The sequence below is a fragment of the Dendrobates tinctorius genome, unplaced genomic scaffold, assembly GCF_039654945.1.
Source record: "Dendrobates tinctorius isolate UK_male_01 unplaced genomic scaffold, ASM3965494v1 ptg000231l, whole genome shotgun sequence".
Taxonomy (NCBI): domain Eukaryota; kingdom Metazoa; phylum Chordata; class Amphibia; order Anura; family Dendrobatidae; genus Dendrobates; species Dendrobates tinctorius.
This window is the reverse complement of record NW_027361898.1, coordinates 18,693,703-18,708,829: the sequence shown is the minus strand read 5'-3', so window position 1 is coordinate 18,708,829 and position 15,127 is coordinate 18,693,703. Positions and strand designations below refer to the sequence as shown.

General features: G+C 46.5%; 1 protein-coding gene across 1 annotated transcript in view; it reads left to right on the top strand.

The window, feature by feature from the left end:
• Positions 1-15,127, top strand: part of LOC141059916 (phosphatidylinositol 3,4,5-trisphosphate 5-phosphatase 2B-like) — a 143,935-nt gene that overhangs the window by 42,686 nt on the left and 86,122 nt on the right. The window contains exon 5 of the mRNA XM_073556120.1: positions 9,170-9,365. Within this exon, the coding sequence (XP_073412221.1) occupies positions 9,170-9,365 (196 nt within the window). The remainder of the gene's footprint in view (positions 1-9,169; positions 9,366-15,127) is intronic.

Below are 15,127 nucleotides of genomic sequence, written 5' to 3'. Positions count from 1 at the left end.
TCAGGGACTGCTTCACTATCGCGTCTCTGGCTCACACGTGCTGCTGTGTCATCAAGTCTCAGTTGGGAACAGAGGATCTGCAGCCTCTTGTCCTCCAGTTTCTGCTGTGGGACCTTTAGCATCCACACAGCCTCGGACTCCGGCATACGGTCTCTGGCGCTTAAGCTTAGGGGTGAGCTCCTCTATAGCTCCAGTCCTCCCAGCTCTTCTCCGCACGTCCTCTCGCTTCCCTGTCCGCACACTAATTCGCTTACTTCCTCCCCCTGAAGTCGGGTTTAGAGCTCCCTCTGCTGACCTGGAGCAGGAACTGTGTTGTATGCTGGAACTACCTGATAGAGAGATCCTTTCATTGCTTCCAGGCTTGACATCACTCCCCTTGGAGGGAGGTAAGGCCACTGTGGCAACCGTGCTCCCAGGGTGCCACATAGGTGTTTCTCACAAAATTAGAATATCATCCTGCAAAAATCAAATCTTCATATGGCTATGTGAAGCTGCCACAGTGGTGGGGGCGGAGTTATACAGAGCTCAGCATCCAGAGAACTATGAGATCTGCAGTAGAGAAAACAGGGATTTTATAAAAATGACGGCATGTACAAGTTGACACATCACTGGAATTATGGTCTCTGCCGCTATATCATGCTCCTCTCAGATTACATAGCAAAAACCTGATGATAGATTCCCTATAAAGTGTTCAAGTTATATAGAGGAAACTGTGCCTAAGGGTACCGTTACACTTAGCGATGCACCAGCGATCCAGACAACGATATGGATCGCTGGTGCATCGCTAAGTGGTCACTAGTGAGCTGCACACAGGCAGATCTCACCAGCGACATCGCAGGGGTCGGGGGTCGCTACTTACCTGTCAGACGAGGCGATCCTGACGTCCTCCCGCGTCACTCATCGGCGCCACAGGAAGCGCCCAACGAGAAATGGTCCCGGAGCTTCTCGCGCGATCAGCGATTACCAGCGGGGGAGCGGTCGGAGGTAAGTATTAAATGTAGCGATATCGCTAGCAATATCGCTGCTACGTCACAAAAAACAGTGACGTTACAGCGATATTGCTAGCGATATCGCTATGTGTAATGGGGGCTTTACCTATCGTCCTGGGGCCCCCTGCTGAGTCTCTGCCGCTGCTCCTGGGGTCTGATATTGGCTGCAGTAATTACGTGAGGTCAACTGCTTTGCCTTTGTAGATGAGATCATCCTTTCAGAAGTGAGCTCTGTGATTGGCTGCCGCGCTGTCAACATGACATCAGCAATGCCACCAATATATTTGAAAGCAGTGCCGGAGGCTCAGCGGTGGACCCATGGAGGATTAGTAACGCATACTCCCCAGGGACCAGGTTTTTCTGATAGGAGATAACCCATTTAAAGTTTTTTTTTCTTGGCGGTGGGGGGGGTGTTAGGATCCCATTTTATTAGGTCGGAGTCACAGAGTCACACTAAAGAGAAATACAGAGGAGTGCTATGCGAGAAAAAAATCGCATAGCACTCAGACCAATGTTAATCTATGGGGCAGCTCCCATCATCCATTTTTTTCTCACCCATATTATACGTGCGACTGAAATTGCAGCATGCTGCGATTTCCACCATATCTCGACAGAGACTCTCCAATGCAAGTCTATGGGGGTGAGAAAAAAACGGATTACACACGGACCATGTATGTGACTTGCGAGAAATACGCACCAGTGTCCTTTGAAAAGCCGGCAATTCAGTGCAGTGTACAGTAAAATTACACTGACAGAGACGCACACATATATATATATTTATATTTCATAGAGATATAGATAGCAGAATAGGTTAAAATTTAATTGTTGGCATCTGTAAAATCATTACAGAACCTGACAGGATATGAGACGTGGTTTACATATAGAAAACCATTGCATATCCGTTATATTTTATATGTCCCTCACTAATAATGTTAGTAGTGTGTATGTTAAAATTTGGAGCTGTAGGTGTTAAAGAATTAATTTACAGAAAAAACTGGCGCGTGCTCACGTGCAATTTTCTCCGCCAGAGAGGGCAAGCCAGTAACTGAGGGCAGAAATTATTTGCCTAGAGAGGGACCATTGTTTTTGCCCCCCCCGGCTAAAAAAATCTGCCCCCAGCCACTCCATAAAAGGTGCATCTGTAAGATGCGCCAATTCCGGCACTTACCCTCTCTCTTCCCATTGCCCTGTAGCGGTGGCATATGGGGTAATAAGGGGTTAATGTCAAAGTGACATTAAGTCTGGTTAATAATGGAGAGATGTCAATAAGACACCTATCCATTATTAATCCACTAGTCTGAAAGGGTTAAAAACAACCACACACACATTAAGAAAAAAGACTTTTAATTAAATAAACACATTTTTTCCTTCTTTATTTCAATCCCAATCCATTCGAAGCCATCGTTCTCTTGTAAAAAATCCAAAATAAAAAAGCAACAATATCCTATACCTGTCCGCCGTTCACTCAAGTCCCATGCCGCAATCCATCTGAAGGGGTTAAATAGTTTACAACTGGGACCGGTGCTAATGCGACTGGCCTGGATGTAAACCACAGAGGAATGAACGAAAAACTGCCTGCGCATCCTCCCAGCCTGACCGCAGATCGGCTCATTAGCGTGGGAAAGTTTCTGAATACTTTCCCATGCTGTTAGTTCACCGCGGGTCAGGCGGGGAGTCTGCTCAGCCTCAGTGACTAGCGCTGATGTCATACTCACTCACACTCACACATACAGTCACACTCACATACTCACACTCACACTCACACAACACATTCACATTCATACACTCACTCTCACACTTACACTCACACACTCAGACTCACACACTCACACACAGACTCACACACTCAGACTCATACACTCACACTTTCACACTCACACACAGACTCACACACTCAGACTCATACACTCACACTTTCACACTCACACTCAGACTCACACATGCTCACACTCACAACACATTCACACTCACAACACATTCACACTCACAACACATTCACACTCACAGCACATTCACACAACACATTCACACTCACACTCACACACTCACAACACATTCACACTCAGACTCACACTCTCACATACACACACACTCACATTTACACTCACACTCACACACAGACTCACAAACTCACTCACTCAACACATTCACACTCACACTCAGACTCACACACTCATACACTCACACACAGACTCACACACTCAGACTCATACACTCACACTTTCACACTCACTCTCACACTCACTCTCACACACTCAGACTCACGCTCATGCAGCCTCTTGCGTGGTACCACCAGCGGAACACCGTCGCACTGTACCTGCATGGAACTCACACGTTCGCACTCACATTCAGAGTCACACTTACACACTCATACACTCACATACTCACACTCTCACACTCACATACTCACACACCCACTCACATACTTACAACATATTCACACTCACACACTCAGACTCACACTCACACACTCAAACTCACTCTTACATACACACACATTCACACTCACACTCACTCACACTCACACACTCACATTTACACTCACACAGACTCACACAACACATTCACACTCACACTCAGACTCACACATTCAGACACACACTCATACTCATACACTCACTCATACACTCACACTTTCACACTCACACACTCACACTAACTCTCACACACTCAGACTCATACTCATGCAGCCTCTTGCGTGGTACCACCAGCGGAACACCGTCGCACTGTGCCTGCACGGAACTCACACTCATGCACTCACATACAGACTCACAGACTCATACTCACACAACACATTCACACTCATACACTCACACTCTCACACTCAAATTCACACTCACACTTAGACTTACACACTCATACTCTCACACTCAGACTTACACACTCATACACTCGCACTCAAACTGACCCTCACCCTCAAACTGACGCACACTCACACACTCACACTCAGACTCACACTCACACACTCAAACTCACACACTCATGCAGCCTCTTGCGCAGTACCACCAGCAGAACACCGTCGCACTGTGCCTGTGCGGAATTCGGTGCAGGCGCAGTGAATCATGCGGCTGATACCAGCAGCAGATGCGTAACATGTCTACAGGCAGAGGAAGTCGGTCATATTAAAGGGGTTTTCCCACGAACGAAAGTTCATTTTAAAAATTGTCTGTGTCTGACCGTGTACGGAGGATACCACATCTCCTGGTCAGGGGAGGAAGCAAAAGACAATACTGACATTACAGCAGGAGATCACAGAGGATTCATTTTGTGAAGTAAAATATTTCACTGTCTGTTTTTGAACAATATTTTACCTCACAAATTGGATCCTCTGCGATCTCCTGCTGTAATGTCAGTATTGTCTTTTGCTTCCTCTCCTGCCCAGGAGATGTGGTATGTTCTGTACACGGTCAGACACAGGGTTGAGAGAGACAGAGCACAGGGGGGAGACAGCTCAAATGGGACAGCACATGAGTGGAGAGCACAGGAAGGAGAGAGACACCAGACAAGGGGGATAGCACATGGGGTAGACAGGTAAAAGAAGAGAGCCCAGATGGGAGAAGTCAGCACATGGGGAGAGAGAGAGTGGATAGGTGGGTGAGCACATGGGGGTAGAGATTCTCAACGTTGCAAAGCCTGCTCTCATCATGACATTGCTGCATCGCATCGGGCCTCCATCTAGTATATATCATAGAATCATAGAATCGTAGAGTTGGAAGGGACCTCCTGGGTCATCTGGTCCAACCCCCTGCTCAAAGCAGGATTCGCTAAATCATCCCAGACAGATGTCTGTCCAGCCTCTGTTTGAAGACTTCTATTGAAGGAGAACTCACCACCTCTCGTGGCAGCCTGTTCCACTCATTGATCACTCTGTCAAAATGTTTTTCTAATATCTAATCTGTCTCCTCCCATTCAGTTTCATCCCATTGCTTCTAGTCTTTCCTTGTGCAAATGAGAATAAAGATGATCCTTCTACAATGTGACAGCCCTTTAGATATTTGTAGACAGCTATTAAGTCTCCTCTCAGTCTTCTCTTCTGCAAGCTAAACATTACCAAATCCTGCAACCTTTCCTCATAAGACAGGGTTTGCAGTCCGGTCACCATTCTGGTCGCTCTTTTCTGAACTTGCTCTAGTTTGTTGATGTCTATTTTAAAATGTGGCGCCCAAAACTGGACACAATATTCCAGATGAGGTCTGACCAAAGAGGAGTAGAGGGCAATAATAACTTCACGTGATCTAGACTGTATGCTTCTGTTAATACATCCTAGAATTGCATTTGCCTTTTTTGGTGCTGCATTACACTGTTGACTCATATTCAGTCTGTGATCTATTAGTATACCCAAGTCTTTTTCACATGTGCTGTTGCTTAGCCCTATTCCTCCCATTCTGTATATGCTTTTTTCATTTTTATTGCCCAGATGTAGTACTTTGCATTTTTCCCTCTTAAAAACCATTCTATTAGTTGCTGCCCACTGCTCCAGTTTATTTATATCTTTTTGAATCCTCTCTCTTCTCTAGTATTAGCTATCCCTCCTAGCTTTGTGTCGTCAGCAAATTTAATCAGTTTACCCTCAATTCCTTCATCTAAATCGTTGATAAAGATGTTGGACAATACAGGGCCCAGGATAGAGCCCTGTGGTACCCCACTTGAGACATTCTTCCAACTGGATGTGCAGCCATTTACGACCACTCTTTGGGTCCAATCACTAAGCCAGTTATGAATCCACCTAACAGTTGCCTTGTCCATTCCATACTTAGCCATTTTTTCAATAAGGATTGTGTGAGATACTTTGTCAAATGCTTTGCTGAAGTCAAGATATACTATATCTTCAGCATTTCCATGATCCACCCAATCAGTGATTCTGTCATAGAAGGAAATTAAGTTAGTCTGACATGACTTATTAGTTACAAACCCATGCTGACTCTGTTTAATCACTTCATACTTATCCAGGTACTTACATACATATTGTTTAATAATTTGTTCAAAGATCTTTCCTGGTATAGAAGTTAGACTCACCGGCCTATAGTTGCCTGGGTCCACCTTCTTTCCCTTTTTGAAGATAGGAACAACATTTGCTCTTCTCCCATCTTCTGGGACTTCTCCTGTTCTCCAAGAATTTTCAAAGATTATGGAGAGGGGTTCAAAAATATGTATGTGTCTCACTGACATATTATATATATATATATATATATATATATATATTACAGTGCCTTGCGAAAGTATTCGGCCCCCTGGAACTTTTCAACCTTTTTCCACATATCGTGCTTCAAACTTAAAGATACCAAAAGTAAATTTTTGATGAAGAATCAACAACAAGTGGGACACAATTGTGAAGTTGAACGAAATTTATTGGTTATTTTAAATTTTTGTGGAAATTGAAAAACTGAAAAGTGGGGCATGCAATATTATTCTGCCCTTTTAACTTAATACTTTGTTGCACTACCTTTTGCTGCGATTACAGCTGCAAGTCGCTTGGGGTATGTCTCTATCAGTTTTGTACATCAAGAGACTGAAATTCTTGCCCATTCTTCCTTGGCAAACAGCTCGAGCTCAGTGAGGTTTGATAGAGATCGTTTGTGAACAGCAGTTTTCAGCTCTTTCCACAGATTCTTGATTGGATTCAGGTCCGGACTTTGACTTGGTCATTCTAACACCTGGATACGTTTATTTGTGAACCATTCCATTGTAGATTTTGCTTTATTCTTGGGATCATTGTCTTGTTGGAAGACAAATCTCCGTCCCAGTCTCAGGTCTTTTGCAGACTCCAACAGGTTTTCTTCAAGAATGGTCCTGTATTTGGCTCCATCCATCTTCCCATCAATTTTAACCATCTTCCCTGTCCCTGCTGAAGAAAAGCAGGCCCAAACCATGATTCTGCCACCACCATGTTTGACAGTGGGAATGGTGTGTTCAGGGTGATGAGCTGTGTTGCCTTTACGCCAAACATATCGTTTGGCATTGTTGCCAAAAAGTTCTATTTTGGTTTCATCTGACCGGAGCACATTCTTCCACATGTTTGGTGTGTCTCCCAGGTGGCTTGTTGCAAACTTTAAACAACATTTTTTATGGCTATCTTTGAGAAATGGCTTTCTTCTTTCCACTCTTCCATAAAGGCCAGATTTGTGCAGTGTACGACTGATTGTTGTCCTATGGACAGACTGTCCCACCTCAGCTGTAGATCTCTGCAGTTCATCCAGAGTGATCATGGGCCTCTTGGCTGCATCTTTGATCAGTCTTCTCCTTGTCTCCTTGTTTGAGATGAAAGTTTAGAAGGACGGCCGGGTCTTGATAGATTTGCAGTGGTATGATACTCCTTCCATTTCAATATGATCGCTTGCACAGTGCTCCTTGGGATGTTTAAAGTTTTGGAAATCATTTTGTATCCTGTCACGGCCTCCGTCGTGCCCCGCTGTACTTACCTGGCCGCTCCCACGCCGCAGCCTATCCCCTCCCGTCAGCCGCAGCGTCCTCCTTTGACCAGCCTGTGGCCTGCGACGTCACTGCATGCTTTGCGCATGCGCCGTTGGCCGCGTCTTCCCTCTGCTTCTTATACTCTGGGGGTGCCCTGACCCGGAAGCACCTCTGGACCAATAGGAGCTGCTCCCAAGGTATTTCAGGCCACCCTCCTGTATTGGAGGCGCCTGACTCATGTTCATACCCACACGCTAGGCCCCCGTGCCCTTGCCTTGTGCTCTGTGCCCGGTTCTCACTTTTCCTTGGGCTTCTTCCTACCGCCTTGCTCCGTCCTACCTGCCTGCGCCTAATTCCTGTCGTCCTACTCCGGTCCTGTGCCCTTGCTCTGTCCTGCCTGCCCCTGCCTAATTCCTGTCGTTCTGCTCCGGTCCTGTACCCGTGCTCCATCCTGCCTGCCCGTGCCTGATTCCTGTCCTCCTACTCCAGTTCTCTGCCCTTGCTCCGTCCTGCTGTCCGTGCCTGGCTCTTGTCATCCTACTCCGGTCCTGTGTCCTAGCTCCATCCTGCTGTCCATCTCTGTCTCCAGTCTCGCCACCCCAGCTCTACGCTGTCTTTGTGCTCGGGGTACCAGGTACTCTGTCCTACTCCAGTCCATTCCGAGCCGCCCCTCTTGGTACCAGCTGCCGTGGCACTTGAACCCCTGGGCCTGCTCCTAACGGTCTCTGTATAGGGGTCGGCTCCACCTGGTTGCTCGCCCGAGGACCCCTCGGTGCCACGGTCCAGAGGGTCCACTCCTGGAGTCTTGCCTCGCCCAGCGGGAGCGCTAACATATCCAAATTCGGCTTTAAACTTCTCCACAACAGTATCATGGACCTGCCTGTTGTGTTCCTTGGTCTTCATGATGCTCTCTGTGCTTCAAACAGAACCCTGAGACTGTCACAGAGCAGGTGCATTTATACGGAGACTTGATTACACACAGGTGGATTATATTTATCACAATTAGTCATTTAGGACAACATGGGATCATTCAGAGATCCACAATGAACTTCTGGAGTGAGTTTGCTGCACTGAAAGTAAAGGGGCCGAATAATATTGCACGCCCCACTTTTCAGTTTTTGAATTTCCACAAAAATTTAAAATAACCAATAAATTTTGTTCAACTCCGCAATTGTGTCCCACTTATTGTTGATTCTTCACCAAAAATTTACATTTGGTATCTTTATGTTTGAAGCATGTGATATGTGGGAAAAGTTTGAAAAGTTCCAGGGAGCCGAATACTTTCGCAAGGCACTGTATATATGTTTTCACAAATATTTGAGGCCATGGATCTATTATATGTCCATTTTGCAAGAAAATCTCGTCGCATGGATGCCATACGGATGTCACATGGATACTTTGATGCGCGGAAATCGCATCCTCGCATTGCACATGGATGACATACGAATCACTGTTCATGAAACATTTGTGTGATTCTCGTCCATAAAAAACGAAACTATTTTTTATTCGTCTAGTGTGACTCCAGCCATAGAATGAGAAAAACTAAACCCATCACTGGTTGGCCCACCACTGAAATGCTGGTGATCAGCTGTTCTGTAAGGGTGAGAAGAAAAAGCTAAATTTTCCTTCAGAACTACCAAATTTGGGAAATTGCAATCAATGGACTGACTATTTCATAAACGGACATGCCAGGTCCTATGGATGGTGACTTTGATTAATTGATGTGAATTGTGCTTCACATATACTTGTGTTTCACATTTTTCTTTTAGGAGACCATGTTTGCAAATGTCAATGCTGGAAAGAGATAGTCAAGACAGAATTAAAATGTAGTTTATCCCAGGGCGATGGGTCAAGTAGAATCTGTAATACAACTTTACAAGAAATCCAGCCAGCTGCAAGGAGGCAAGAACTGGGCCACTGTAGCCTGATGGCAGAATTAGAGAAGAAATGCAAAAATCTTTACAGGTTGGTATTATTGGAACGGAAAACAAGAGCGGAATATGGTAAAGATGTTCTCCGATAAGGACACCTTATCATAATTCATATCAGTGTGGATATAATGTTGGCATATGTTACCGATATTGAGCTCCTATGTGGCAAATGTTATCTGCCTTTGAATTATATTTGTACTTATATAGGCATTGTATTAAAGGGGTTGTCCATTACTAGGACAACCCCTTCTTGATTTAAATGCTTGGCCCTGATATAATTTAAAAAGATTATCCTCACCTCCCATGCTGGCTCCGTTCCAGCGATATCGGTACTCGCAGTCCCGGGGCTCTCTTGCTGTTGTTGTGACACGTGAGTCCGGTGCCCAATCAGCGCTGGCGTCACTGTCCCCGCCTTCATACGAATTGTTCATGAAGAGAAAGTCAGAGATCAGCTGCAGTCCAGACTTCCCCTTCATATTCAATTAATTTGAAGGCGGAGACAGTGACGCCAGTGATGATTGGGCACCGGGCTAATGTGTCACAACAACCGCATGAGAGCCGATACCACTGGAACGCTGGCATCGGAGGTAAGTATAGGCTTTTTTTATTTTACCGGGCCAAACATTTAGATCAAAAAGGGGTTGTCCTAGTAATGGACAACCCCTTTAAGATAAAAAAAATTGGTAACGTTGAACAAGGAAAATATGTAGAAACCACAGGACTCCATACCGAAACTTCTTATTGTGCTATTCCTCCATCCCAAAATAAATATTCGGTGGAGTAAGTGGCGTCATATTTTCCAACTTTTATAAACAGGGAGAGGGACATGTTTTGAATTACATTCATAGTAATTAAGCCACTATTGAAGCTCCTTAGTTTGATGCTCCCAAAAATACCCCCACTGTGACGGACTCAGCTCCTGCTGAGCCCATTTTTTGAGTGGACCCTCTGGGTCGTGGCACCCACCCACCGAGGGCGAGCTGACCTTGTGAGAATCCACCCCCTATACAGGGAGTGTCAGGGGCAAGACCAAGGGGGTGAGCCACCACAACTGCTGGGACCAGACGGCCGGCTCAGGGGACACTAGACGAGTGTCTGACGACAAGGACGAGCAGGAAGCAAGACGAGACTAGACGTAGGTGCAAGGTATCTTCATTAGAATAACTCAGGATCACATACAGTGTAAACAAGCAAAACGTGCAAGGTGCGCGCGTGGGCACGCCAAGGTCCATAACATGGTACGTGCCAGGTGGCACGCCTAGGTACAGGTAATGGCATGATGGCATCGGACTCCGGACTGCTGGCAAACCGACAGGGTCCAGGGATCAGGCTGCGGACGTCAGCTCCGGACATCAGGCCGTAGTCATCTGGTTCCGGACCTCTGGCAACGGTCGGCAGGTTCCGGGCATCCGGCAGGCAAACCAGGGTTCAGGCAAGGAGGCACGACAGATATCCAAGCAGGGTGCGTGTTTAGGGAACACGCCAAGGTCCAAGGCTAGGTGCGTGTGTAGGGGACACGCCAGGGTTCAAGGCTAGGTGCGTGTGTAGGGGACACACCAGGGTTCAAGGCTAGGTGCGTGTGTAGGGGACACGCCTGGGTTCACAAACGAGACAGGGTGCGTGTGTAGAGCCACGCCAAAGCATAGGATAAGACAGAGTGCGTGTAGAGACACGCCAAAGCACAAGACAGAGTGCGTGTAGAGACACGCCAAGGCACAAGACAGGGTGCGTGTAGAGACACGCCAAGGTTCAAGGTACAAGACAGAGTGCGTGTAGAAACACGCCAAGGTTCAAGGAGGGTGCGTGCTAGGAGCGACGCCAGGGTTCAAGGCAGGGTGCGTGCTAGGAGCCACGCAGGGGGCACGCCACACTGGCCAGTGCACACGGCTGTACACAAACACGTGGCACTTACCACGGCACAGGAGACTGCCAAGGGGAACCCACGCCGGGGTTCAATGCAAGGACAAGGCAGGGAACAAGGCAAGGAACAAGCAGAAACAGAGCCAGGTCAGAGCGAGGACAGAGTCTAGCAGTGGAGCGTAGGCAGAAGCCCAGAGCCGGGCCAAGGGAAGACCTTGGGACTAGACATAGAAACGAGCACTAAGGAGAGGAGAAATGGTGCGTGTGCCAGGGAGCACTGCAGAGCACCATAGGAGAGAGCAAGGCAGAGCAAGCAAAGACTGAGACCATAGGGAGGAACACAAAGCAAGGAATAGCAAGGCAGAGAACACAGGGAGGACTACAAGTCAAAGCATAGCAAAAGCAAGACATGGCAAAACAGGCGAGGCAGAGAACACAGGAAGGACTACAAGTCAAAGCATAGCTAAGGCGAGACATAGCAAAACAGACTAAGACAAAGAACAGCAGAAGGACTACAAGGCAAAGACAAACATGGCACGAGAGACAACACAAGACATGGCACAAGACAAGAGGCGGAATACGAGCACGGAGCGTGTGCAGAGACACACTACAGAGCAAAGTGCAAGGGCACAGAATAGAGGGAGCAACCCCACAGACCCAGAGCCTTGCAGGGAAGCAACACAATAATCAGGCCCTGAGCATAGGAAGAGGCGGCCTGATATAGGGCATAGCACCTCCTCCTCCACGTCAGGACCAGGGGAGCACTTCCGGGATTCTAGACATGACGAGATGATAGCAGAACCAGACAATGCAGGATCTTAGGAAACGTCACATGATCAGGGTTTCAGACATGACGAGATGATCACCGAACCAACCAGTGCAGGATCCTAGGAAGAACACATGATCCGGGATTCTAGACATGACGAGATGATTGCAGAACCAGACAGTGCAGGATCTTAAGAAATGTCACATGATCAAGGACTCCAGACATGACGAGAATATCACAGAAGGCAGAGCAGAAACGCAGGCATCCTGTAGCTCAGACATGAGGTGAGTGTGCACACTGCTCTAGGGGACATGCAGGACAGCAGACAAAGCATGCGCATGCACATAGCTCCAGGAGTTCTTGAGACAAACAGACATGGCGGACGTGACACCCACCCACACAAAGTATGATATTGACAGTAAATCCCCCTCCACAATTTCACTCCACATTCCCCTCTCACGTACAGAATAATGCCCCCACTTAGTTTGATGGCCCCCATTAAGTAAATTCCCAAGTATCATGGCGCTGACATAACTTCACACAGTATGATGGTCTCTCAGCATGATGTTCCCACAGTTCCCACTCTGTATGATGGCACTTCACTCAGTATGATGCCCACAAAACCCCCACTTAATATGATGCCTCCACCGCCCTCCACTCAGTATGATGGCCCCCACAGACCCACACACGGTATGATGGCCCCCACAGCCCCACACTCAGAATAATGGCCCCCACAGCTCCACACTCAGTATGATGGCCCTCACAGACCCACACTCAGTATGATGGCCCCCACAGCCCCACACTGAGAATGATGGTCCCAATAGCCCCACACTCAGTATGAGGGCCCCCACAGACCCACACTCAGAATGATGACCCCCACAGCCCCACATTCAGAATGATGGTCCCCATAGTCCCACACTCCACACTCAGTATAAGGGCCCCCACAGACCCACATTCAGTATGATGGCCCCCACAGCCCCACACTCAGTATGATGGCCCCCACAGCCCCACACTCAGAATGATTGCCCATGCAGCCCCACACTCAGTACGATTGCCCCCACAGACCCACACTCAGCATGATGGCCCCCACAGCGCCACACTCAGTATGATGGCCCCCACAGCTCCACCCTCAGTATGATGACCCCCACAGACCCACACTCAGTATGATGGCCCCCCCAGCCCCACACTCACACTCAGTATGATGGCCCCCACAAGTACAGACATTTAAAAAAAAAAAAAAAAACACTACTTAGGTACTCTAGTTTTTCTTGCATGCTGCTTGAGTTTGTACAGTGTGAGGACTAAGGCTCCAAACAGCAAGCATTGTGCTGACTCAGACACAGAGGAGCAGGCTGAATTGTGGCTCACGGAGGCTTTGGCTCTCTGGTCCACCATTTTATTCAATAGCATCTACATGCTGAGGATGCGGATACCGTTAAAATTGTGATAATGATTCATCTCTGATTATGGATGGTACGCCCTTGTCTATATCTTTGTGACATGTACTGTATATCATAAAGGGTGCACCCTTGTGTTGTCTATACAGGGATATCACACAGAGCATAGGTTTATCTAGGGGTACAAACAGCTCAATGGTTATTAAACAATACTATAATATACCAGTTAGCGAACGCTAAAACTAATGAAAGAACATATGCATTCAGTATATGAATATAAATATATAATAATTTGTATGTATGCCATATAAATCTTAACTTGTATGCAGAGATGAATGAATATATGGCTAATGAATGGCAGACCCATAGATTGTAGCAGAGATCTGGCCTGTGTTGTAGCACATGGATCCATGCAGACCGAACTCACAACTCATATTAGATGAGATGTGATAGTTAGCAATCTCGTGATGTTTCAAGGAAAAGTATGTGATGCAATTTCCGCTTGTAAGTGAGCCTTTTTATGATAACTAAGCCGAAATTGAGTGTTCTTGTATAAACCACAAAAGGATATGGAAGTTAAACATCAGATAACAGTGTGTTTTAGTAAGAGATTTTAGTGTTTTTTTAAGCATCATTATATATGTAGTGAAAATTTAAAAGCAAATACTTGGGATATTGATATGGGAAGTAAAATATAATTTTTTTTAAAACATAAAGAATGTCAAGGCGATTTGCTGCAGGTCTTCTTTTACAATCTATTCCTGGGGGGATGTGATGTTTTGAGCTATAGTCCTGCTGCAAGTTCTATTTTCAGGTGAGTTTCAGTCTCCTGGCATGTTTTTATGTTGAGGACGGTTAGGACGGCTTTCTGCGGCTCCTCTGCTATTTTCTACTGTACACAGTGGGGCTTCAGGAATGCTCCCCGCCATGTGCAACACTAATGATTAGGGCAATCTGGCAATGGGCCGCCCTCAGAGCTATGGACCCCTGTATGTCCGACCCTGCCTTTATATTATCATTTATGACTGATAATTATATATCTATGTTTATAATTCCATTAATTTTGCCATTTTGCTGGCTTAATAGGCTCAATTCTATATCCATGTTTTGAAATAATTTCGGGATGACATTACATAGTGAGGGATCATTTATCTTCTCCTGCTATAGAGGTGAGGTACTGTTACAAGACATACCCATACATACATTATCTGTGTTACTGGTTGTATATATATATATATATATATAAACATCTGGTCGCCATGGCCACTGTCTTAGTGTCGGCATTCGAGGTGATGTCCCTTCCACACTCCCTAGTATTAGAGCGCAGAGCTTCCATAACGTATCTTTGTGTGCTGGTGTCAGGGATCCAATTTCACGATCCCACCTTCAGTTCCTGGTTTGGAACTTGCAGCTCTCTGGTGCCCCCCTTACCCGCAGGTCAGTCAGGGAACTAACCCTTGGATAAGTAGTCGCTAGAAGGGCTGCCTGGTTGTGTACTGGCTACTGGGCCCTCTGCAGGGAGGCCGGTATGTATGTTACCAATCTCAGGCAGGTAATACACACAAAATATCCTCCGTCCATCACTGCCAGAGTCTCCCCAAATACCCCAGGACACACTTTGCTGCCACCAGCTCCTAGTTCTGATATTAAAATCAATATTGGGTAAGGAGCCAACCCAACAGTAGCATGGTTTTACCACGAAGGAAGTGGCAGTACGTCTAGAGCAAGGAAAACGAAGCTAGTAAATTATTATAGTTTTACTCCAGAAAAGAT